The following is a 25,800-nucleotide window of genomic DNA, read 5'->3' as shown; positions in this document are numbered from 1 at the left end:
CAAGAGCCCTGATACAGTGTTGTAGACTTTGGACGGCATTCAGTTGATTTTTTTATTTTATGTTTTTTACTTTAAAGTCGGAATTTCCCAGCTTTGAGTACAACTTGAACTCAGCATCAGACATAAGGCTTTTTTCAATTAACTGCGCTGGATCTGCTACAAACTCCCACAGTTTTCCATTACTTTATGTTTGCCTGTTCAAGAAATCTAAATAAAATACTAAAAATGTTTGTTGGTGAGAGACTGTTATTGATTAAATGATCATATAACAGAAATATATTTAGTTCCACCAATAAATAACAGAAGTGTTTTAATGAAAGCATTCTCATTTAGACGCATAGATATAAGGAGTATTGTTTTATTTGAGTTCAAATCTTTAAAAATATAAAGTACAACATGACAAACCCCGAAACAACAGAGAAGTAGCACAAACAGATAATGAACAGCGGAGGAGGTGTGGTGCTGAGGTCTGATGTGGGCAGTTACTGAAAACATTAACATGTTGATAAGCATGAAAACGGATAACTGATGAGAAATCCAGTCATTTGGACCCGGTCAGATGGTTTACTGGACAGAATAGAAGGTAAAATCAGTAAAACGGTGTGTTTGCTGCATTATGACAGGAAAGTGGCGTTTTTCTGTGGACCACTGAGTACAAGAAGGCAGATAAGGTGAACGTCACAGTGACTGGCTGAACTGCATCGACCACTTCTGTTCTGCAGCTCCGTTTGGGTCTGCGTCCGTCTGCCCGGCTCCGGCTTCAGAAGGTGTACGGCCCAACAAAGACGGAAAGTCTGAGGACGGACCTGCTGCGATGGCTGAGCACAGGGTGAATCGACAGCATCTCCAGGTCCAACGTGTACTCTCTGGGGCCCGACACGGCCCGGGCCAGAACCAGCATGGCGCTGTAGTTATTGGTTTGCTGAGGCAACACAAAAACAAACCAAAAGAGTTTTACAGTCACTGGAAGTTTCTATGAAACAGCCTGCAAACATATTCAGCATCAAATCTATTTAATCTTTAAGAAAAACCTTTAATCTGTGAACATTTATTACACAGAGACAAAATGTTAAAAATAATTACATTTAAACTAACATTTAATAGCTCTTTAAAAAAACATCTTTATTAGTTTGTACTATGCATTAAAATAACTGTAATTTGTGATAATAGTGATATAATTCATTACTGCTACAAGTTAATTTAGTTTTAAGTGTCTTTGAGCTCAAGATTACACAAACATGGCTTCACTTTCATTAGAGTAAAAAAGAAAAGTGAAGCCACTTTTCTTTATACCACCGAACATGCTAATATTTGGTGGTTAAATTGTACCACAGCGTTTTAGAGTCATTGCAGGTAGTAAAAAGAGTAAATTTATGCCAAAAAACTAAAATTTTTAGATTAATCTCACAAATTTTCTAGAAAAAATGTGGAAATGCCTGGGCTCTAAAAGATTTACAAAAGAAACAGCATTTTGAGATTAAATTTTCTGAGTACCAAATGTCAAAAATTTGTTAAAGGGCGTGCCATGGTGGCGTAGCGGTTGGCGCGACCCATGTTTGGAGGCCTTGAGTCCTCGACACGGCCGTCGCGGGTTCGACTCCTGGACCCGGCGACATTTGCCACATGTCTTTCCCCCTTTCCTGTCAGCCTACTGTCATATAAGGGACACCAGAGCCCACAAAAACAGACCCCCTGGAGGGGTAAAAGAAAAAATTGTTTAAAAAAATAGGAGTAAATTTCTGTCAAGAAGCTCTGAAATTTTGAGATTAATTTCTGGAATTTTCTAGAAAAACTCGCTAATTTCCAAGATTAAAAAACTGAAAATTTTCTACTTTTGAAACTAAGAAATTTCCAGTTTTTATACAAAAAAGTAGAATAATTTATTGCTTTCTTTATTTTTCCTTTAAGTAAAGAATAATGCGTAAAGTAAGACACAAAAGAAAGTTGGCAGAGTCTGCCTACCTCCTTTACAAATAGCTAAATAAATATATAACATGTTTGAATTGTGAACATGTCTGAAATAAATAATCTAAGATAAGCTAATTAGATATAAAAAAATAACTTTCTTTTCTTTAGTTCCCATTTTACAACCTGACCCAGATTTTAAATGTTACTTTTGGAATCTGATGCTCATTTTTAAGCAGTTTGGTGCAGATTTGACTCCGTGTTTACTGATGTTTAGGTTCTGCGGCCTAACAGAGCTGGTTCTTCTCACAGATTCCTCACCCTGATGTAAAAGTCCCTGTTGTCGTCTCCGGACCGGATGCGGAAGGTGTTGAAGGAGCCGGTCAGGAAGCTGGTGGTCTGGATCAGGAATATGTCTGAGGGGGCTGAGCGCTCCGAGGTGATGGTCATGTACCGGTGGACCACGCTGTAAGGCAAGTCTTTGCAGGCAGGCTTGTTGTTCGGGCACACGCAGACGCTGGAGAAAAACACCACTTATTATTGTTACTGCAGTTCATCCGTCAGCCAGCAGAGGGAGTAAAGTTCTCCCAAAAGATGAAGAAACTGTTTTTTAGCTGCTTTAAAATCACCAGTGCCAACATTTTTAAAACTGTCATTATTGAGCAGTTTTATTTTTATTTTAACTGCTCAATAATAAACTAAAAAATTACAATTTTATTGAAATCAACAAAATAGTCAGATTTGTATAAAAACTTAATCAGTAAATTGTTGTAGATAAAAAAACGTAAAGGTCCTGAAAGATTACATTTGTGTGATGGAATATTAGGGCGATATTTATATTTGCATATTTATGCAACTTTTTATTCTCACACTATTTTGGCTTTATTCTAGAAATAAGACTACTCTCATATTATTATTACTACCTTATTCTCATAATATTATGACTTTATTTTCAGAATTTTATTTATGTATTTATTTTTCTTGGCATGGCCCTAATACTCTGTTGTACATTAGAATAAAACAGGGCCACAGTTTCGAATTTTTTAGGATCGACTGTTTTCTTATTTGGGCTTTTGAGTAAAAACAGCTCAATAATTAAATTAAGAATGTAAAATCTTTGTTAATAATTGGGACTCTAACTATTTTTCTATTAGGGTCTTTATTCTCATATTACTTCTTTTATTATCATAATTACATTTTTTTTATACTCACATTATTCTGACTTTACTTTCATAATACCATGACTTTAATATTACTTTATCAGTAATATTAAGACTTTTTATTCTCTCATTATTTAGACTTACTTCCAGTAATATAAAGAAGATTTTACTCTTGTATTATTACAATCTTATTCTTGTAATGTTACGTTTTCTTTCTTAATTTGGGCTTAATACGGTAGTATAAAACAGGGCCACAGTTTCTAATTTATTAGGGTTGATTTTTTTTATTGAGGCTGAGTAAAAGCTGGTCAATAATTGTAGTTCTAGTTACTTGAAAATTAAGGTGATGCAAAAAGATATAAATAATAACATTTTGAGCGTAAAGTCATAATATGGCGACTTTATTGTCATAATTTTACTTTACCCAATTTTTTAAATAGTTTTCTGCTAAACAAAAGTTGCACCTAAGATAAAAAGTGTTACATCTACATCAACAAATTATGATTTGCTCAATTTTAGAACTGAGATTGTTGGGGGCTGCCAGAAATTCTGCAAAGTGCCACAAATGGCCCCCAAGCCGCCCTTTGGGCAGCCCTGTTTTACACCCTCCTGTGTGGCATGTTGACAGGAGGTGATTTCCACCAGCTTGTTCTCAGCTGTAAAAGTCCTCTTATTGCTTTGGAGAACGTTCAAAAGAAAAGCTCGTAAAGCTGGACTCAAACGTGGAAAAAGTAATTGGTGTAATTTAGCAGTCTGCGCCGCGCTCGGCACAGGCGCTGATTATGTTCAGAGCCGATGGCCAGCGCATACTTCTCTAATTAGGACAAGGTGTGTGAGTGTGTGTCTGCCGTCACTCACTTGTCCGAGTTGTGGACATACGGCTCTTGGCAGCGGTTGGCGTCCACACACTGGTAGCGGCCGTGGATGTTGACGCACGTCTGCGTGTCGCTGCACTGATGCTCGCCTGTTTCGCATTCGTTTATATCTGCAGCATAAAAAGCAGCTTGTGAGGTTTGGCTGTGCAGAGAGGGGTGTTTTTCACTTATATTTTTTTTTAGTTTCAGAAACTCACCTTGGCACATCCTGGTGCCCACCAGCTGGTATCCCTCAGGGCACACGCACGAGAACTTCCCGGGTTCGTTGACGCAGCGGAACTGGCAGTGGTAGCTGGAGGACCTGCACTCATCGATGTCTGACAAGGCGGATTGGGGGATTAATGCCGCAGTACGCAACTTATAAAACATATTATTTTACATTCAGTGAGTAGAAAATCCAGAATTTTTACTCAAGTAAGTAACAATAAAATTACTCAAGTAAAAGTAAAAAGTACAGTGTAGTAAAAATACTCATGTAAATGTAACTGAGTAAATGTTACTAGCTATTACGCGGCCATGAGACCTGTGAAAAAACTGAGCTCCTCTACCTTCTTCTAGTGCTGACTAGAAACAACCAATCAGAGCCGGGAGGCGGGTCTTAGTGCTGTCAATCACAATCTAACCCTCTCTCCTCTTTGCTATGCTGCAGCCAATATAGCCTGTTATGAATGCTAAGGCTAGCTAACATACTTACTGATGACGGCAGATAAACGGTTTTCCTGTAAGTTGTTTCTCCCCCACTAACACATTTAGCAGCGAGAACATGAGGTTGAGTGACAGGGCTAAGACCCGCCCACTGCCTCTGATTGGTTGTTTTTCACCGGGAGCGGTTCATTTCTTCATAGTAGCTCATGGAGAATTCAGAGGAGCTTGAATTTTTTTCACATATTATCTGTCTCATAGTCAGAGTTAGGTAGTAACTAGTGGTATTTACTTGGGTAACGTTTTGAAAAAAAAAATTACTTTTCAAGTATTTTTACTGCGCTGTACTTTTGACTTTTACTTGTGTAACTTTATTAAGTAAAATGTCTGGATTCTCTACCCACTGAATAATAAACAAACCAAAAATTCACCAGACACAGACACACACCTGAGGTTTTTGTTAAAGTTTTGTAAAATGTATATTCTTATGCCTGCTTCTGTTATTTGTTAATTATGTTATTCATATGAGTAATTTCCATTTTGGTCCATAAAATACCCACAATTTCCACATAACTTTATATTTTGGTCCATCTTGGTTTGTCATTATTAAGTGATACTTCAGTAGACTTTTTACCAAATACTTTTTTACTTGTGCTTGAGTAATTTCTTGGAGGCTACTTTTTACTTTTACTTGAGTAAAAATATATTGAAATAGTGCTACTCTTACTTGAGTGCAGTTTTTGGGTACTCTACACTCTTAAAACAAATGTGTTATTTTTAACACATTTTTGGTATTACTACCAATTCAACGCATCTTGTGTCGTTTTCTGTTCTACTTAAACAGCTGGACACACAGAACACGTGTTAAACCATCGACCAATCATGTCGCTTCGTGGACTTCCGGGATTCTGGAACTTTCCACAGGAAAGAAAGTCACAACGGCTGTTAGAGGACATCCGTGCAGCGGGAAGTAAGACAGTAAAATAATGGTTTATTCGATAAACTGTAAATAAAGTACAAGCAGAACTTCTTAATGAGGATATTTATTTGTTCTTTTTAGTACCAAAGTCAGTCTGTCATGATTCGTACTGCTTTGACATCGGTCAGTGACTGTTAGCTTAGCACAGAACGGTAGTTTTTAGCTATTGTATTAAAAGACTTGTGTAAACTCCTAATGTAATCGTGATTTTCGTACACTTCAGTGGGAGCTAATAAACCTTGCTGCTCCTTTAGACCCGCGATTGTTAAAGAGGCTTTAGACTGAGTTACAGCTATAATGCCTTTCCACAGATAAATCAGGGACAATGGAGGGTAATTCTTACCGTTGCAGGTAAACCCGTCAGGCCCGAGTTCGTATCCCTGATCGCAGCGACACATGAAGGTGCCGTAGGTGTTAAAACACCGCTGAGAGCAGGGGGCGCCCATCTCACACTCATTTACATCTGAAAACACAAAACGAGCAGCACATTTTACTGCACTGAAGCGTCCAAAACCCAGGATTTCTAACTGAGCCGCTGCCTGGGAAAATACACTTGGCTGCCAAAGCAGCAAAACTCGAGAGAGAAGGTTTTTAAAGTAAGACTGATTGTTGAAATAGAGAGGATTTGCAACAGGCAGAGTCATATTTTATCAATTATTCTTCAACGGTCCAGTTAAAATCTAGTGATCTCAGTGGCTTTTAGTTTTTCTTATTATAGACTTTTTCATCTGCCAGCAGTTACTATGAGAGTGGTAATACAGTTTTTATGTTTGTTTTGTTTTCTGAAACATTTTACAAAAGAGATGTTTAATGGAGATTGTTTATTGAAGGAATACAATGGGGTTCTGTTTATAAAGTTTCACAGTAAAAAATTAACACCAACAATTTGGATAATTTAGCCTGTTATTAGTGAGAAAAGTCACATTTTCACCTCGTTATTCATTCGTTTATATATGTCAGCATTTCAAATCAGCAAGATGGATATTTAACAATGAAACTATACTTTTTAATCAATATTAAGGAATTATTGACTAAAACTCCTGTCTTGCTGAAAAGACAGCAAGACAGGAGTTGAAAGTGTACTAAGATATTTGCACTAGAAACTAGACAAAAATACTTTTTTCTTTAATTTTTGGCAAAGTAGAAAAAGCAACAAAAAAATCAGCTTAGATGAAACAAACCTCATGTCTTCCATTTTCCCTCCACTTCACATTTATGTTTCTGTAAATCACAAACATTTCTGGCTTTGATGTAACATTTAATGCTTTAATGTTACTGTAAAACAGACGAAAGACTGAGTTCCTTTAAATCAAAACTAAAAACTATCTATTTAGAGTTGCTTTTGAAAGATTATAATTGAAACATTAATTAACATTTTGATGTACTTGACAAAACGTAATTCTTCAATTATTGACTGTTTTCTGAGTTTTTATTTTTGTGTTTTTATGATGTAAAGCACTTTGAACTGCCTTGTTGGTAAAATGTGCTTTACAAATAAACTTGATAGGTTGGTTAATGTGAAGAAGGACTGTGACGTTTGAAAGGCATTGCATATGCTAAGACCCAATGATTTACTTTTATTCTTTTGCCTTTTGTTAGAAGAACATTTTTAATTGGATTTTTACTTGGGTTGCGTTCACACTGCAGCCCACCAGAAGTGGTGCAATTCCAATTTTTTTTTTCTGTTTTTTTTTTTTTTTTGCTTTAATGCGACTTGTATCTAATCTTTTCATGACAGTCTGAACAACACAGGTCAGATTTGTTTTTTAATTCAACTCAGGCCACTTGGATATCCGTTACATATCTGATTTTTTATTTTTATTTTTTAAAATCTGACCTGAATCTGAATGGCCAGGTTGCATTCAACCAACCTGAAAGTAAATGATACTCGTCAAACATCACTATTCTGCGTGCTGATACGGCAAGAAAAACAACCATGGCGGATGATCAAGTTGTTAAAGTGCTGGTTCCGGTCGGATAACAACTTGAAAATAGTAAGATAAGATAAGTAAAGATAACGTTTACTTCCACAAACACTGGGCTCTTCTTGTTGTTTTTATGGCGATCACGATCTCTATGCATGTCGTTATTGCGCCTTCTACTTCGCATGCGTGACACTTTCAGGTCGTTCACACTGGAGATCATATACAAGTTGCGTATATTTGAAAGTGTGAACAACCATGCTGAATATATCCGATTTGATTTTTTTTTTTAAAAAACAAAAAAAATCAGAATTAAGTCCCTTCAGGCTGCACTGTGAATGTGGCCTTAGAAGTGATTTAATAGGAATTAATAACATTAACTCTCACCCACGCAGGATCGGTTGTTCCCTCCCACCTGGAAGCCCGGCTCGCACTGACAGGAGAAGGATCCGGGGACGTTGACGCAGCGATGCTGGCAGTACCTAAACCTGCACTCGTCTATGTCTGGAGGTGAGAAACACGGGTCAGAGGGTTAACGGGTTTACTCAGCGCAGCAGGAAGTGATGTGGAGATGGACTCACCGATGCACTCCGTGCCGACCTTGCTGTAGCCGCGGGGGCACTGGCAGTTGAAGGCGCCCAGCGTGTTGGTGCACTGCTGGCTGGGCTGGCAGTCGTGCTCGTCTCGCTCACACTCATCAATATCTGTGTAGGAGAAGCAGAACGGAGACGGACTTTAAAGGCAGAGTTAGGCAGCAACTAGTTACAGTTACTCAAGTAACTTCATTGAAAAAAAATACTTTTAGGGGTATTTTTATTAACCTGTATGTTTTACTTTTACTTTAGTAATTTTATTATGACGTATTTCTACTCTTACTTGAGTAAAATTTCTGGATTCTCTACCACTGAATGAAAAGCAAACATGTTTTAACCAAAAATCCACCACACAGACACACACCTGAGGTTTTTGTTAAAGTTTCAGAAGTTTTAGTTTGAAAGAAACTGACTTTTTATTTTTCTTTTGCCTTAAAATTCCTCAAAATGTAAAAAATTATACTCAACTTTATTTTGGTCCATCTGATTATGTAAATCTTAAATATTAAGTGGTTCATGATTTCATTGCTTACTCTACTTGAGCAGACTTTCTACCAAATATTTTTTTTACTCTTGTGTAATTTCTTGGACAGCTACTTTTACTTTTACTTGAGTAAAACTAAGTTGAAGTACTCTTAAGTACAATCTGTGAATACCCTCCCTACCTTTGTCAGTGTGTATAGTCCAAATGTTTTACCAGTTGTGGCTAAAATACCCAAAAATTGTACTCAAGTAAAAATGATACTACTTCAAGTAAAAGTAAAAAGTAGTCATTCAAGAAATTATTCAAGAGTAAACACCTATTATTAGCATTGGTACTAATAAAAATTACTAGGTTTAAATTTTTTTTCAGGAAATAATTGCACACACCTAAAGTATTTTAACTGATTCAGTATTTGAATGATTTAGAAGTAATTCTTTTTGGGCATGTGTAAATGATCAAACAGTATGGATTGTGCAGTGACAAGGGGCTGGGCTCTGCTTCAGTTGCTAGGTAACAGTGCAGTTGAAATTTTAACAAATGGGAGGTTTTTGAAACTGCACATTTTCTAGACACCAAAAAACATTAAAGAGGCAGTATTACATATTTTCCAGCCACACAGTACCATTTATAGCACAATAAAGTAACTGTATTACCTTCAGGTGACTTAAATGAAATTTGACTTTGTATTTTAATGCCTCAAAATTGGGCTCTTTAAAAGCTCCTGTTCTTTCTGAAATTCCGGCTTCATGAAGTCGTCACAATATGGCTCATATAATGAGCTCCTATAATGATGCTCATTTTCTACAGGTTTTTCTAATTGCTGCAGGCTAGTGTGAAGGAGCTGAGTGGGGGAGACTTGATAACCTCACAAGCTGGGAAACTTCATCTCTGTGAAGGCGGGGATTGGTCCGCTCAGGTGTTTTTCACAGTCAGTTGGTTGCCATGGAGATTAAAGGATTTCTCAAACATGCATGAAAGAATCAAAGCAGCACTTCAGGAAATAGCGTTATAACGTGATGTGAAACCCCAAAAAGTCAACTTTACACTTTAACTTAATGCCAAAAACATCTGGATAGCTTTCTTTAGGCGTCTGAGCTTTTTAGAAGCAGATGAGAAACAAATGGAAGCACAAAAATGTGCAAAATGTGATTTTTTTTTAATATATTTTTTTATTTTATTTTTTGCAGAATATTTTCCACTTTGAAACTCATTGTGAGTGAACGCGGCAGCTACGCTCCGCCGGCCGAAGCCGAGGCTGCGGCGTTTGGCCTCGCTTGCTCCCAGCAGCTGAGAATACCACGTTGAGTCATGCTTGCTGTCTCATGCAAGTCATGTCAAACACCTCCGGCGCTAGCAGGTTTCTAGCTGCAAGTCAGTTTCTAAAAAACGCAGCAGCTGTCCTCGTGTGAAATCTCCCAAATTCCTGTCCTGCGGGCTCCCACTCACTCACACCCACAGAGATCGCACCAGCTTGCTGCCTCCAGTCCTCACGCCTGCCGCTGCCACCTGTCCCTCAGCAATCTGCGGACACCAACACACACTCGCTTAGCGATCGTTCATCCTGCGGCCGCCACCCACCCACGCAGCTGTCTCCATGCGGCTCATAGCCCGGAGGGCAAGGGTTAAAGGCCGGGGTGGGGGTGATGGAGGGCTCCGGAGCGGGGATGACCGACGCAGAGCGGGGGAGGCACAGATAGCCGCCATAGTGGTTGAAGCACTTCATCTCTCCTTTGCAGGCATCTGGAATGGTCTCGCACTCGTTTATGTCTGCCAGGAAGACAATCAGTCAGAAATCTGACTAAAAATGGATGAGAAGAGCTCTGGGAGGTGCAGAGTTTCACCTTTGCAATGCTCAGTCAGGGGGTCCCAGTGATACCCATCTGTGCATTCCTACAAAGAGCAGCAGAGAGAGAAGACTCTGTGAGAAAAAAAGTGGAAAAAATACGTGAGCAGACTCCCTGAGCCAAGGAGTTGCATAATATATTCATTATACACAATAAATCTCCAGTAGTGGAACAAGAGAAACGAAGCAGGGGGTATTCATGTTAAAGCTCTGAGCCGAGGAGACATAAATCCATTTTAACGTTTTTAAAATCCCTCCCAAAGCCAAACTGTGCTTCAGAAACAAAGTGTTTAAAGGCTCAGTTTGGAAAAACGGTCATTATCACTGAGAGGGAAAAGCACAACGCTGTGACCTGCAGTGGAAAGAAAAGCGGAGGAGTGAGGAGACGTGGTATTAAAATGAAATTTATTCCCAGCAATGACCGCTTTAAGGTCCCGAGAAGAGACGTTTCCGTGGAACATTACACACAGAGCAGGAGAGGTGACTTAAGGCTAACATTTCAACCCAAAACCCAGAGGGATCACCTGACAGGTGTGCTGCTTTGGCATGCTGGGGTTTTTTTTTTTAGGCCCTTCAGGGGAAAATCGTTCTGTCTCGACAGGCAGCTAAACCAGAAAAACGTCACAGATTTCCAGAAGGCATGAATGTAAAACTAAAACTGTTCCTACTTATTTTAGGCACTCTGAAGTTGGAGAGAGAGTCGCAGGTGAAAAACTAGGAAGGTTAAGGCAAGTTAACATTTATACCTGCCATTTTGTCTTATTCAGATTTTTTGGTAGAGTTCAGTTGCGAATCTAAATTTGTATATTAAACCCCGCTAGTGAGATTCCCCCATATCCTTAAGAGGTGAAACTGTTTCAATTACAGTTTACATAAATCCCTTCTGTGAAGGTGGTGGCAGCATCATGTTGTGAAGAAAACCTGGATTGAAACTTGTTAGAGCGGGATGTCCAAACTATTTGTCACCTGGGCCAAAACTGTCAAGTCAAACAGACTTGCAAAATAAAAAACACTTTCATTTATTTAGCTAATCAATGATAAAATCAGCTTCAATCCTTTAATTAAACAAAGTGTCATTTTTTGTTGAAAATGGGTGTAAATTATTGTAGATCCATTGACTAGTCAATAATAGAACATTGTTTTGTCAATTCTGAGCAATAAAAACAAGAGTTGAGTCACTTTTATTGAAAGGTACATAACCAAGTTTAATTTATTTCCTAAATTTGCTAATATTGAACTGAATTCTCTGTTTTAGTAGAGCTCACAGTTTGCCACATTACAACGAAGCTTCAGGTTTCATAGTATGAAAGTAGTATACAAATTCAAAGAGGAAGTAAATTATTTCAAAATTTAACAGGAAAATCTGAAAAGTGTGGCACGTGTTTCTTACTCCATTTACTCCGACACCCTTAAAGCTATAATGTTTCCTTGAACATTTTAGGATATGTGTGATGCAAAACATGTTCATTACTTTTTTCTGCACAAAATCATTCTAGAATAATGTGATTTTTGTCTGGTCAGTTCAGCCTATTTTAATCTCCATTCAGAATGAACTGTTTTAGGCCTCTTGTCACTTTAAATCCAGTTAAGCTGATGCTGACCTCGCCCCACAACTTATCGTTTACACTTGCACGTGAAAATGGCTGCCAACAGATGCGCAATTATACAACTGCTTTTCCAGCAGCCATTGTACAGCACATACAGTGGTAAAAACAGCTGACCAAACCTGCTGGAGCTCTGCTTGGGTTGCTAGGTGATGGGTGGAATGCCGCTAATGTTGCAAGGTAACCATCTGGGCAGTTCCTACTGATTTGTGTTGGTCTTTAAGACAAGTTATATTAAAGGCACCATAAAACATAAACTTATAGCCAAAAACTGGTTTTTAGAAGCAATTGAGACGCAAATGGAAGCACAAAAAATATGCAAAATAGGAGTTTTGCATGATTGATCCCCTTTAAGTAAAATCTAACGCAACCAATTACACTGGCTGTGTGTTTTAATATCAGCTATTCTGTGAAGGCCTCAGAGGTTTGTTTGATAACAAACATCACCATGAAGACCAAGAAATACACCAAACAGGTCTGAGATAAAGCTCTGGGGAAGTTTGGTGGTTCATAAAACTGACAAGACAGGAAAGGAGCGCATTAGTCATTAAGACAGCTAAGAGGCCCACGGCGACTCTAAACGAGCTGCAGACATCCAGAGCTGAGGTCAGGTTGACAGGACAAATATTAGTCATCAAATTTGGCTGTTATGGAGGATTGGCAGGAAGAAAGTACAGTAAGGTTTTCCACAAGTCATGTAGAGGATGCAGAAAACATATGGAGGAACGCGCTCTGATCAAACACTGAACAAAACGCCATGTGTGAAGCAAAACTAAGACTAAAGGTCCTCCTGAATATACACTTCCTGCAGTGAAACATGGTGGTGGTAGTATTATGTATGGGGCTATAGTCTGCAACCTGCAGCTCTTTGGACCTACCAAAGCTCTAATAACTGGATAAAAATGATAAAGAACGACATTCTGATGTTTTAAATATATAATAAAAAGGTTTTTCATGGAATAAATGAATTAAGAGTTCCACAACAGAATTACGCTAAAAGCACCTGCAACGTTTTTAGAATAATTTTTTCTAGTCATTAGGTTAGAACCTATACATCTTTCTCCTTAATTTTCAACAACAATTAAAGTACCATAGAAGAAAATGAATCCATCTTCTTTTTGCAAAAGATTTTTATTATTGTTATTTTATAGGATAAAAATCATGGAGAGTATCCAAAACTTCTTTTGGATACTCTGAGTAGAGATACTAAAATATATTTTTACTCAAATAAAAGTAAAAAGCAACCATCCAAGAAATTACTCGACTGAAGTGCTGAGTAACTAACCAAACATCAATCATTTAATATTTTAAAATTATGCAATCTTAAATAAGATGGATTAAAACAGAAATTCATGTGGAAATTTTGGTATAAATTACAAAATAACAGAATCAGGGAAAAAATATTGAATTTCTTTCAATATAAAACTTATGAAACTTTAACAAAAACTGCAGGCGTGTGTCTGGTGTTTTGGTTAAAACATGTTTGTTTTTCAATTCTTCAAGTTACTCAGGATCGGTAAAGTATCCAGAAATTTTACTCAAGTAACAGTAGCGATGCTTCATAATAAAGTTACTAAAGTAAAAGTGCAAAATAGTAAAAATACTTTGAAGCGTAATTTTTTTTTACTATTTTTTCTTTTACTCAAGTAAATGTAACTAGTTACTACCCAATTTTGCTAACAATACAAAACAAAATGGCGGTTCTTTAAAAATGAGAACAAATTTCCTGTTGCTGATTTTAAATCGTGTTTTTTTTTCAAATTGTCATGTAACTTTTGTGGCTGTAATGAAGCTTTATTCTGCTTGAACCAGGTCAAAAATGGCTGTTTGGATTTTAATAATTGCAGACCTCTGGCCTAGCCAAAGTCCAGTCATTAACCTAACTGGGAATCAGTGGGAAAATTCCATAAAAACTGCTGGAGCCATTTTGCAATGAAGAATGAAGAAAAATGTCAATTCACTGACACAACAATGCATGCCACACTTCTCAGATTTTTTGCAAGGCGCTAGAGAAAGCGTTAAAACTACTTCTTCTAATGGTGACTAAAACATGTATTTTACAATCTTATAAGAGCATTTTGATTCTCAATTCTGCCTCGTGTATTTTTTAAATTGTTTGTCAAAAATGCAAACAACACAACATTTTATTTTCTTGTTGCTATAAATAAATAAAAAGAAAAGAGACGATAGAGATTCATCCATTCTTACCGTGTTGGTGTAAGTTTTTATATGCGACTGTGAAATCGCACTGCGGAGGAGCGCAGACACACATATGCACACACACAAGACTGACGCACAAATACCCTGCATACTAATACACTAACTGATGGGCAATCTAACAGAAAACACTCACACTCACACACACACACACACACACGATGACGACGACTGCGAGGCAGTGGGACTCTGAACTTCAGACTCAGTGGATGAGATCTGCAATACACGGAGACAAAGAGGACATAAAAGACATTTAAAACTTTAGACATCACAGAATCAGAGTTTATTCATATCCCACATTTCAGCAACCAGGCACTTCAAAATGCTTTACGTCAAAAACACAAAAATAAAAATATTTTACAGGAATAAACATTACATTTTGTCAAGAGCCATTGTCAAAATCATCAATAAACATCCAATAAGTTGGTCAATTTTTCATTTATTACGGTTCAAAAGAAAATATAAACAGGTGGATTTAGCCTAGAAGTAAAAGAAAGTTTCTTCTAGATTTGAGTTGTGTAGAAGCTGAATGTTGCTTCTCCATGTTTGGGTCTGGTTCTGGGGATGCAGACCAGAACCAGGAGACCTGAGAGTTCTGGAAGGTTGCTATGACAACAGCAGATCTTTAAGATATTTTGGTGCTAAGCCATTCAGTGACTTATGAACCAATAAAAGTATTTTAAAGTCTAACCTCTGATTGATTTTTTTAGGCAGACCTGTGAAGATAAAAACCTGGATGAGTCAGAAAATCAGAAAAAAGTCAACATTTTGTCAAAAGTGAGAAAAAAAAACTAAATACTGACAAAAATGTCAGAATTTTACCTTAGTTCCAGAAAAGGTCAGAATAAGTGAGAAAAACCAAAATTCCGAGGAAGAAAAGTCAAAGTTTTGCAAAAATGTAAATGACTTTATTATCAAGAAAATGTCTTAATTCTGAGAAAAATAGTCAATATTTTTACTTAAATAATAAAGAAAAAATTCTGACTTTAATCTCATGAAAAGTCAAAATTCAGAAAAAAAAATATTTTCACTTTAATCTCAGATTAAGTCAAAGTCAAAATTCTGACTTTTTTGTCCTGAATTTGACATAAACAAATTTGAAAAAGTCGTTAAGCAATTTATAAACAAAATATTTTAAAGTCTAATCTCAGATTGATATTTTTAAACAGACCTGTGAAGATAAAAACATGGATGATTTTCTCTTGGTCTGGCTGAGACATTAGTGCTTTAATCCTGGAAATGTTCTTCAGGTGATAAAAGACTTGACTTTGTAACTGTCTTTATGTGGCTCTGAAGAGTCCATCACTACGCCCAGACCAGATCTCGGGCCTGTTTTGTTATTTCTAGGAGTACTAAGTAAAGCTGTGTGCTGACTGTGGATTGTTCCAAAGATAATTACTTCAGAATGGTTCTGTTCAGTCCGTAAGAGCAAAACACGATGGAGCCGATTCATCATTAGCTTCTCAGAAGCCAGTTCTCCTTTAATTATTGCAAAAATAAATGGAAATACTCACACTGCCAGGTCAAAACATAAACACCGTGACGTACTCCGAAGCTTCGGCTAAAAATAACCAAGTCAATACTTTCGCTTACAGAAAGCTCTCTGTGTCTGCAAGCTGGCAAAGACCGGACTGACTCTTAAAACCTGACCCCCCCCTCACATGTTTCTGCAGTAACGTTTTGTGTCCGCCTTCTGCTGAAACTGAAAATGAGCTGCTGCATAATAACTCACAGAGACATTTATCAGACAACCTAACTTGCTGACCCTGCATACCCCCACAGGTTTGCTAAGAGTTCAGAAATGTAGATGATTAGACTGGAAAAAACGATAAAAGCACTTGAAGCAGATGTAACTTGTTCGAAAACAAAGAACTGAGTCACTTTCATTCTATTTGAGGCTTTTAAAACCACATCTAGAAAAGTGCTGCAAAACCTTGGATTCTGTCACATTAACGCCATAAATGTCTCAGAATTTTCATTTTTCCTTGAGATTACAGTAAAGTCTGCATTTTGATCTTTTTCTCAGAATTCAGATTTTTTTTCCTCACTTATGATTTTTATTCTCAGAATTCTGTTTTTTCTTTCTGTATAATAAAGTCATAATTTAGGATTTTTTTAAATTGCCATATATTTTTACAGATATGTAAAAAACCTGAAAAGTGTATTGCATTCGTTTTCAATCCTCTTTATTCAGAAACCCTAAAATAAAATCCAGTCCAGCCAGTTGCTTTCAGAACTAATTAGTAAACTGAAATTTTATCTCAGTATAAAAACAGATGTTCTGTAAAGGAAGTGGCAGCATCATGCAAGTTATACTTGATGGGAAGATGTTTGAAGCTAAACATATAGAGGCAGAATGAAACTAACACATAGAGCTAGAGCTACAAGGTAATGTTTGAATTAAAGCATATTGAAATCTTTACTCATAACATGGCTTAGTCCAAACCCAGACCTAAATCCAACTGAGAAAACTCAATTGCTGATGACTGGACAATTTCCATATAGTGTGAATGAATCTCAAGATTAAGTTCGAATTCAGAGAAATAGTCAAAATATGTTAAAAGTAAAAATTCTGAGGAAAAAAAAGTCGACCTTAAGCTGCTCAAAAAAATCGAAATAATTTTATTATAAAGAAAATATCCGTATTCTGAGAAAAAAATGTCAAAATAACGGAGAAAAAAGTTAGTAGAAGCCAAATTTCTCAGAAAAAGTTAATATTTTTACTTTAACCTCTAAAAACTCAGAATTGAGAGTAAGAAAAAAGTATGAAAAGTGAAAAAAACTGTGGAAAAAAGTCAAACTTTTGACTTTAATCAGAAAAAAATAAAGAATTCAGATTCTAATCTCAAGAAAGTCAAAAATCTGGCCTGTTTTTTGTCACTACTGAATTTGAAATGAGAAAAAATTTAAATCTGATATTAAACTCAGACTGTTTTTGTTTTCGTTCTAAACCTCTTCTATAGATGATAAATACAAATGCTCACCATATTTTCCCTTCCACTTCACAATAATGCTTCAGTTTGTTTTGGTCTATTGCATATTGCACCATGTAGTTTGTGGTTGTAACTCAACAAAATGGAAGAACATCTGAGTGCTGTGAATACTTTTCTGAAAATAACTGCTCAGAGAACCATAAATGTTACTTAAATTTAAATGTAAGACTCATCTGTAAAAGATTATTCTGTTTCTTCCATTGCTACCCTGCTGGGTCCAGTGTCTTGTAAATTGCAGGTGAGTTTGTATTGTATTATGTTAGTTTAATATCCTGATGGCCCGAGTTTCACAACCATCCCTCAGTTAAATGTTCCTGAACAGAAGCTTTGAGTTTAAGCAGAATCTAAAAATAAACAAATCAACCCTTCCAACCTTGGCAGACGAAGGAGGTATATATAAAAAACCCTCTAGTGCTGTTTACAAAGAGAGCGAGCTCCAACTAAAGTACATGACAGGAACGTTATAATCAGTGCCTTTCTCCGTGCGTGGAGTCACGCTCGGGATGTGGATTCCAGTGGCCACGTTAGCAAGAAGCAGCTTATTGTTGGATTGAAGGTTCAGAAAACAGTGACGCCAACCGCCTTAAATACTCTCCTGATGACGCCAGAGGCCATTCCAAAGCAGAATCATGATAACACCATTAGAGAGCAGACGGTACATCAGCGCACAAACCGCACAATAAAGACCTTTTTATTTTTCGTTTCTACGACATAGAACCACCAAGAATGTAAAAGCCAAACCAGCTGAAAACAAACTGACCACCATGGGGTCCACTCATTCTGGGCACCGGTTCTGAGCTGGGATGCCCCACAGCCTCTGCTGCAGGTTCCCAGAGTATCAGGTTCCGGGAAACCCCCCATGGTCCAAAAACACAAGAGGACAGCTGGAGCCAAAACCTCCAGCCGCCAACCCGCTAACGCGTCGCCTCCCGGCAGGATGTGGAGGAGGTTAGAGGATGTGGCTGTGACCCAGGAGTTCATCGTCTGGCGGTGAGAAACGGGGGTTTACGAGCTGAAACAGTCACCCGATTATTGATTAGTCACGCTGCAGATCATTTAAAGTACCCGATCAGAACACTGGCTCAAAGGCTACGTTCACTTTAGCCTGAAGTGACTCTTATCAGATTTATTTTGACAGTCTGAACAACACAGATCTGATGTTTTTTTTCCGAATGCGACGCAGGCCACTTGGATATCCGACAGGTACCCGATCTTTTCAGGCCGCGTTCATCTGACCTGAACGTCATCGATACTCAACCAACGTCACTATTTTGCATTCTGATACGCTCAAGCGGGAAGAAAAACAACAACCATGGCGGACGATAATGAGGATTAAGTTGTTAAAGTGCTGGCCTTTAAAATCGTAAGATATGTTCCACCATTAGCATCCGCCTTTACTTCCGCAAACACTGGGCACTTCTTCTTTTTAATGGCGGTTTGCAAACGCACTAAGCACGCTCATTATGTGTGATGTTACTGCGCCCTCTGCTGCGCATGCGGGACACTTTCAGGTCATTTTCAGTTCATACTGGAGATCATATACAAGTCTATATATTTGGAAGTGTGAACGACCACGCCGAAACAATCAGATTTCACAAAAACAAATTGGAATTGAGCATTTAGACCGGCAGTGTAAACGTAGCCAAAATGTGTGAAAGTTAGGCGGCTGCTTAGGGACCCCACACCACCAGGGGGCCCTCAAGAGCACTAAAATAGCAAGATACAGTATATATGAATATTAGCAGTGAGAATATTTCAATGTCTAGTGATTCAATACTGATTTTAGGGCTATGATTCAATTCAGAAACGAGTTTTAATTCATGGACATTTTTTTCTATTCAAACGGTCGAACATATATCATTTAAATTATGTGACAACAGTTGAAAATTTGCTACAAAAAGTTGAGATTTAGCTCAGAAATTTTCTCGAAAAAATGTTGGAAATTTCTGAGTTTCAAAAGTCCAAAATATTTCCATTTGATTCAAATGGAAATGGGTTTCTTTAAGAATATTATTTGTGTTTATGCCATGAATGCTGTCACACAGTCGCATGTAAAAAAGAAGTAATTTTTTTTAATAATTTTTATTGTTGACATGTTCATATTGCTCATTTTTATAAAATTAAAACTGAAAAGATAAAACATTTATTGTTTTATCTTTTCAGTAATATATTAAATAGACAATATATTACTTAAGCCACGTATTCTAATTTTGTTAGAAAAGGAACAATGATTTTGGATCAATCATTGTTGATCCAAAATAAAAAACAGGATTTTTCTCAGTATTAAATAACGGGTAAATATTTTCCAAAGCTTTTTCTGGATTTATTCTCCTAGTTTTTACAACAAAAGCTGGGAAGGCTTGCTATTTTTTAGCAAAGTGTAAACACAATCATTGTTAATGAAAAAAAAATACTTTGTCTTGTACCTAAATAAATAAATGATTAAGATTTTATTTGTCTATAAAATATTGAATTAATCACAAATTCATTAACTTTTTAATTGTTAACCAAGGGGCCGATCCTAACAGGGAAAAAACATCCACTCTCATGCATTTTGACTAATAATGTCCACATTGTCAGCCCTGGTTTAAGTATTTGAAGATTTTATTACTGAAGCAATTTTTTAAAATAATATTTCAACAATTATGAAATCATCAGATAATAAACATCCTATGCAGCTTTTTTTTATAAACTTCTATAGAACTGAACTGTTTAGAAATTCATTATCTCAAACTGTGAAAACAATATTTGAACACCATGTTCAGCATGGAAGGGTGTTCCACAAGGATGTTGTTTAAGCCCTTATTTCCTTTTTTTTTTGGTTTGCTTTAATAAATCAGCTTTGATAGAAACTACTGCAGCCAAATACATTCACTTGCTGATATTCCAGTTGTTTGTACTGCAGCTCCCTCCTTACAGTGAACTGATGAAAAATGTTGAGCTTTTACAGGAAGCGTTTCAATCACAACTGAAATTGGTTTTCAACTCAAAGAAGACTGTAATTTGTTCTTTTGCAAATACATGAGATTTTTCCATTGTCAGAAGGAATTTGCCTCTTTTGCCATTACTCCTCTAAATATCATTTATCAAGAGCAACAAAACATTAAAAAAGGACTCAAAAAGATGAGTCTTACATGTGTAAACAGAAAAATTGGCGAAAATGCTATTGTTAAAATTAAAAATGACCTTTTCTTTAATTGGCCTTCTGTTGAATAATGCTAATTCTAGTGGCTAATTTCCATACAGTTTTACTAAAAAAAACTATTGCTTCACATAAATGGTTGGGAATCTGGTAAAAGGAAAAAATATCCTTTGATGTGCATTGATCTTTTTTAAAATAATCTTAAACCTAATTACATTTCAGAAAGCTTTTTTCTTAGCAGCCAGAAAAAAGCTTATTTTCCCTTTGTGTTGTGATTTACAGTATATGCATGCTTCAATGTTTTTGTTGAAAAGACTTGATGCATTTCTCCTTGTTGAGTGAATCTCCAAATAAAACAGAGGAAAGACATTTTACTATTTATTACAAGCTTTCTTAGATAATTTATCTATTTATTATTTAAAGCTTTAGGCATTTTATACTGCTATTTATGAAACCATAAGTTGAGTGAAAACAGAATAATCTTAATGTGCAGCATGTATTCCATTTAGTTTTTCTTTTATATAAACATCTAACATTTAACTTTTCTGACTTTTTAGTTAAGGCTGTTTTAATTTGTGTGTATGCCGCCATCTTTACACAACATTTTCAGCTAAATAAAGATTTTATCTCAGGTCAGCAAAACTACAAAGTAATTGTAGTCATACAAAAAAAGAAATCTGTAATCTGTTATTTCTAGATGATAAAACCAGTCAGGCTACTTTAACAACCAAAGACTTCATGGCGGCTTTAAGAGTAACCAATTAGGAAAACAAAACGCATCCAGACCACACACACCAACGGATGGTGGGGAGAGTAAACTGAAAGCTGGGCATTTGTTACAGCTGAACCTGGATCAGCCCGAGGTCGAATGCAGTTCTGCAAACTCTACCATGCAAAAGTCTTAAACCACTCCAGTCTTGCTTCACAGTTTGCACCCAGACTTCATCAGTATTTCTTAAACCTCTCTAAAGACCCTTTAACTGTTATCTTTAACTGTTCTGTCCATTTTTTGTAACTAAGCAATCAAATATATAGCAGAAGTTGTCTATACAGAGGATAAAAGAAGAGTCAACCACGAAAAACTATCCAGAAGATAAATAGTATGTTTTTTCAAAATGGGGGAAATGATTCACCAAAGGACAAGTTTCAGCTGATTGGTCTGATCTTATTTTTAATCAATTGAATTAATCTCTTCGGACCTGATTTTTATCTACAGAACATTTATTTTATTTTTACTCCACTTCAGCATTAAAGTATAGGGGGAATTTTTTTTTACGATCATTTCAAGAAAGTCTGAGAGTTACACATAGAAAAGAATAATAATTATAAAACCACAAAAAATCTATAAAAACTTAAATATACTATTTAATTTGCATGATAACATTAATTAATTCAGCGTTGGCTAATATTTCCCAACTTCTCAAGTCTATTGGGATGGATATTCAACTTTGAAAAAATCCCACAATTTAATAATGAAAATAGTTTTCAAAACAACTTCAACATATTTAGAATTATAAGAGTAATTTTACTAGGTTACCATGAACTTAAATTTATATTTTTGATGGAAAATAGACATTTACTCCTCTTCTTCTCTAGTTTCAGAGCAATGTTCTTGTCTGATACCTGAAGCTCAGCCATATATCAGGTCAAGATTTATAACTTCACTGTCATCATTGGTCAAAAAGAAACTATTCAGTAACAAGAATCATTGAAATGACAAAATCAATATTTTTTATTGGTTTAAACCCAGAAATGTATCATGTCCATTCCAGTGGAGATAATTCAAACTGGCTCTTTGCTGTTTGCTATGTTTTTATTTTGAGTTTGGGAGATTATTACATAAACAAAATAAATTATCCATCACCTGCAGCTGTTCACTGCCTGTCAGACAAATTTTTGTTTTTTTCATATACAACTAAACATTTTACCTGTGATAAAATGTCAGATTTTGGCAATGTAAAAAACTTTTCCCACCTTCAATGTAACCTAAAATATGCACAAAGTTGAAAAACAATCTGAAATATTTTAAAATAGAAAAAAGATCTAGATCTGGGGATGTTATTCTGAATGAACCGCCACACTCAAACCTGTGTTAAATAAGAGACAGAAAACACCTGCCATCATTTAAAGTCCCCAAAAATAACGCTCAGTGGGTCAAGTTGCATTTCCTAGTAAAAGTTAAGAGCTACTGAGAGCTTCCAAAGCATTAGAGGGATCAGGCATTTCATAACTCATGAGACACAGTTGTGCTGAAGAAAATATGGCGCAATTTCCAAGACCTGAACATGATTTCAAAAGGCCAAAGCCTGGATAAGGTTTCCCAAAAAACATCTGGAGATTCCTGAAAACATGTGGGAAATAAAATTAAAGTGCACCATACACACAATGAAGCATGGTGATGGCAGCATCATGCCTGAGAGTTGTTTTTCATCTGTAACCGAGGCTCCGGTTAAGCTAGAAGGAATAATAAACACAAAACTGCTGAAAATGGAGATTTCATTTTTAAGCAGGAAACAAAAACTCAAAGCATCCAAATCAAGAAAATAATAGCTTCTCATAAAGAAGATTATGGTGCCCAGACTTGACTCAGATTTTGACTCAGATTTCATTATAGTCAGATTTGCTATACTGAAAAAAGCTGTTAGAAAAATAAAAGATACTTCTTCAAACACCTAGAAGATTTCATTTTGTTTTCATTAATGGTGAGCAAGATAAAAGTCACATTTAAGTTGAAAATATCAACCTCTGAATGAACACAAAATCTTACCAAGTATCTTTTAGATTATGTTCAACTGGCACTGTGTTGTTGCCTAGTAACCCCACCCAAGCCCAGCCCTGTTGCCTAGCAACCCAAGCAGAACTCCAGCACTTTGCTTAAGCAAACCAAAAGCACAAAATCTTAGTACTTTTGGTCCAGTTTTTAATGCAAGTATCTTGGGACACTTGAAATAAGACAAAGCTAACTAACAAGTAAAGTTTTAGCAAGACATAGGAGCTTCGTTTTAGAGTCATTAATGTCTATATGTTGACCAAAAAAAGCAATACTTTCACTGGCAGATTAATTTATTTACCAAACATTATGTCCTATTAGTAAAATAATCTGCCAGTGAAAATGTGAAAATAGTACTTTTTAAATTAAATCTTAAAGAATTATTTACATAAAACAAACTCATATATCTTGCTGAAAAGTTACTTGTCATATTTCAAGTGTAGTAAGATATATGCTCTAGGAACTAGACAAAAGATACTTGGTAAGATGTTATATTTTTGCAGTCCAAACATGTCTTTGAAAGTGGCTGGTCTCTCAGCATGTAAATAAGGATAAAAGCAGCCAAGGTACAGAAAAACCTTCAGAAGACCTAAAGAAATATTAACCAGGACAACCTGGTCAGGAACCTGCCTTGAAGGAAAACAGCCAAGTTTACTTTTAAATAACTGAGTACATAGAAGCAAAAATACAATCCAATCTTCTGTGCTAACAAGATGCTGGTCACTGCTGATATTTGAAGTTTGCAGGAATAATCCGCCTCTATAATGCCACCTAATTCATAGAAACACGCTTCGTAGTTTAGAGCTGTGTTGACACCTGTTTTTCTCCCAGAAGTTCATTTTCTCCTCAAACATCTCCAGTGTTCATGGTGCGATTATGGCAGACTAGGAGGATTTTGCAATAAACAGCAGTGTAAAACATGCCCCATGGTGTGACTCACTGCCTGTCTTCCTGTCTAACCCACTTGCTAGGATCTGAGCCAAGAAGTAAACTACACAGCCACGTTATCTTGGCTCCAGCGAGAAGCCAAGTGCAGCAGGGGGAGCGGAGCAGACAGCAGGCCAGTCGGGAAGCTGTGACGTTTTATGGCCTGTACCAGACAGCTGGGATAGAGGTACAGCTTACCTCTGTTGTTTCTTCCTGAAAAGCATTCAGACTTCATAAGTCCTGAAATATTTTTTATATACTTAGTAACAGCATAGTGACTTATACTTAGAGAAGTCTAAGACTTAAACTTCAACCTATTATACTTCAGTGAACAGGTTGGGATTGGTCTATGGGTGATACAAAACATGCTCCTTACATATTTTTCACAAAATCATTCTAAGACGACGAGATTTTAGTAACTATTAGCACCCTAACTCTACCCTAAAAATGGCTGCAAACAGATACGCAATTATACAACCTTACATCTTTGAAAAGCAGAAGTAGAGTCTCCATCACAACCAAAAAGATTGCAGCAATTGGTTTCTGGATAGTAAGTCAACAACAAAACACTTGCCTTTTTCAGCAGCCATTGTACAGCGAATACAGAGGTAAAACCAGCTGACCAAACGTACTGGAGCTCCGTTTGGGTTGATAAGTTATTTTTCAGACACCAGAAACATTAACTAATTGCCATAATTAGTTAATTAGCCCCACCAACTATTATTGGTGGGGCTTTTAAGCACTTTTTTATAAGGAGTTGAGAACCAAATGAAAGTATAAAAATGGACAATATGTGAATTTTCCTATTAGGGCCCCTTTAATGCCAATGCTTATGCTTGTACTTTGATGTAGGCTACTTATTGCTTAGGCTAACACTCTTTCTGCCACAAAGTACTTAAGGTACCCTTATATGAAAGTACTCTGTACATTGATTTGTGAACTAATACACAAAATGGTTTAAGTGTACTTAAAGTATAATAAAATATGAACTATAATTATATGGCTCTATATTACAATGGGCGTAAAGAGAAGAGTATACTTCATTAAACTGAAACAGAGGCCAGAGCTTTTAAATCTGGCCTTATCAGTATCATGAATGAACTAAAAGAGCCAGTACTGGCAAAATATACTCATATTAAACTGATAAATTATGAATAAATTGCTGTCTCTGCATTCAGTTAGAACTTCTTAAAGTTAAATAACATTGAACTTTTTCACATTAATGTAATTTGACAGAATACAGATGAAAACGTTTTTTATTTGACTGATAAAATAATATTTAGGCACACAACTATTATCTTACTGGCTCTATTTATGCGTCTCTTCAGAGTAGAGGGCCACATTAAACATTTTGGCGTGCCAAATTTGGCCCCCAGACCTTGAGTTTGATACATGTTAACTAAAATGTATATAGTTCAGTGTACTTCCTGTACACTTCAATGTATATTTTAGTAAAGTCTACTTGAAGTATACATGTAAACCAACACAAGTACATTGGTTCAGCTTGAAATGAACTTCAAGTGTGCTACGTCTTGCTAAAGGATGACCACCATCAACCTTTTCAGTGAGGAAGGAATCGGTGAAATGGAGGAAAACTCACGGGTGAATCTTCCCCAGTGGGTCTCGTTTCGCCTCCCGCTGACCGGTGTGTCTGTCCGCTGGCTGCGATCGTCCTGGATGAGCTGGCATTCACTGGTGATTCCTTCCACCGCTGCCTGTGTGACCCTGAGCGAGTGAGCGGGGA

General features: G+C 36.6%; 1 protein-coding gene across 1 annotated transcript; it reads right to left on the bottom strand.

Moving 5' to 3' along the window:
• Positions 1-344: 344 nt before the first annotated feature.
• On the bottom strand, positions 345-25,800 carry efemp2 (EGF containing fibulin extracellular matrix protein 2). The gene is made up of 11 exons (XM_005799488.3): positions 25,657-25,800; positions 14,216-14,440; positions 10,402-10,450; positions 10,139-10,327; positions 8,065-8,187; positions 7,871-7,987; positions 5,905-6,024; positions 4,138-4,257; positions 3,924-4,050; positions 2,227-2,422; positions 345-922 (listed from the first exon to the last, which is right to left on the bottom strand). Exons 2-11 carry the CDS (start codon positions 14,315-14,317, stop codon positions 761-763), a joined length of 1,305 nt encoding a protein of 434 aa, XP_005799545.1. The 5' UTR covers positions 14,318-14,440; positions 25,657-25,800; the 3' UTR covers positions 345-760.

The sequence above is a fragment of the Xiphophorus maculatus genome, chromosome 23 (assembly GCF_002775205.1).
Source record: "Xiphophorus maculatus strain JP 163 A chromosome 23, X_maculatus-5.0-male, whole genome shotgun sequence".
Classification (NCBI taxonomy): Eukaryota; Metazoa; Chordata; class Actinopteri; order Cyprinodontiformes; family Poeciliidae; genus Xiphophorus; species Xiphophorus maculatus.
Note: the sequence above shows the minus strand (reverse complement) of the source record. Positions and strands in the feature narration are given on the sequence as shown.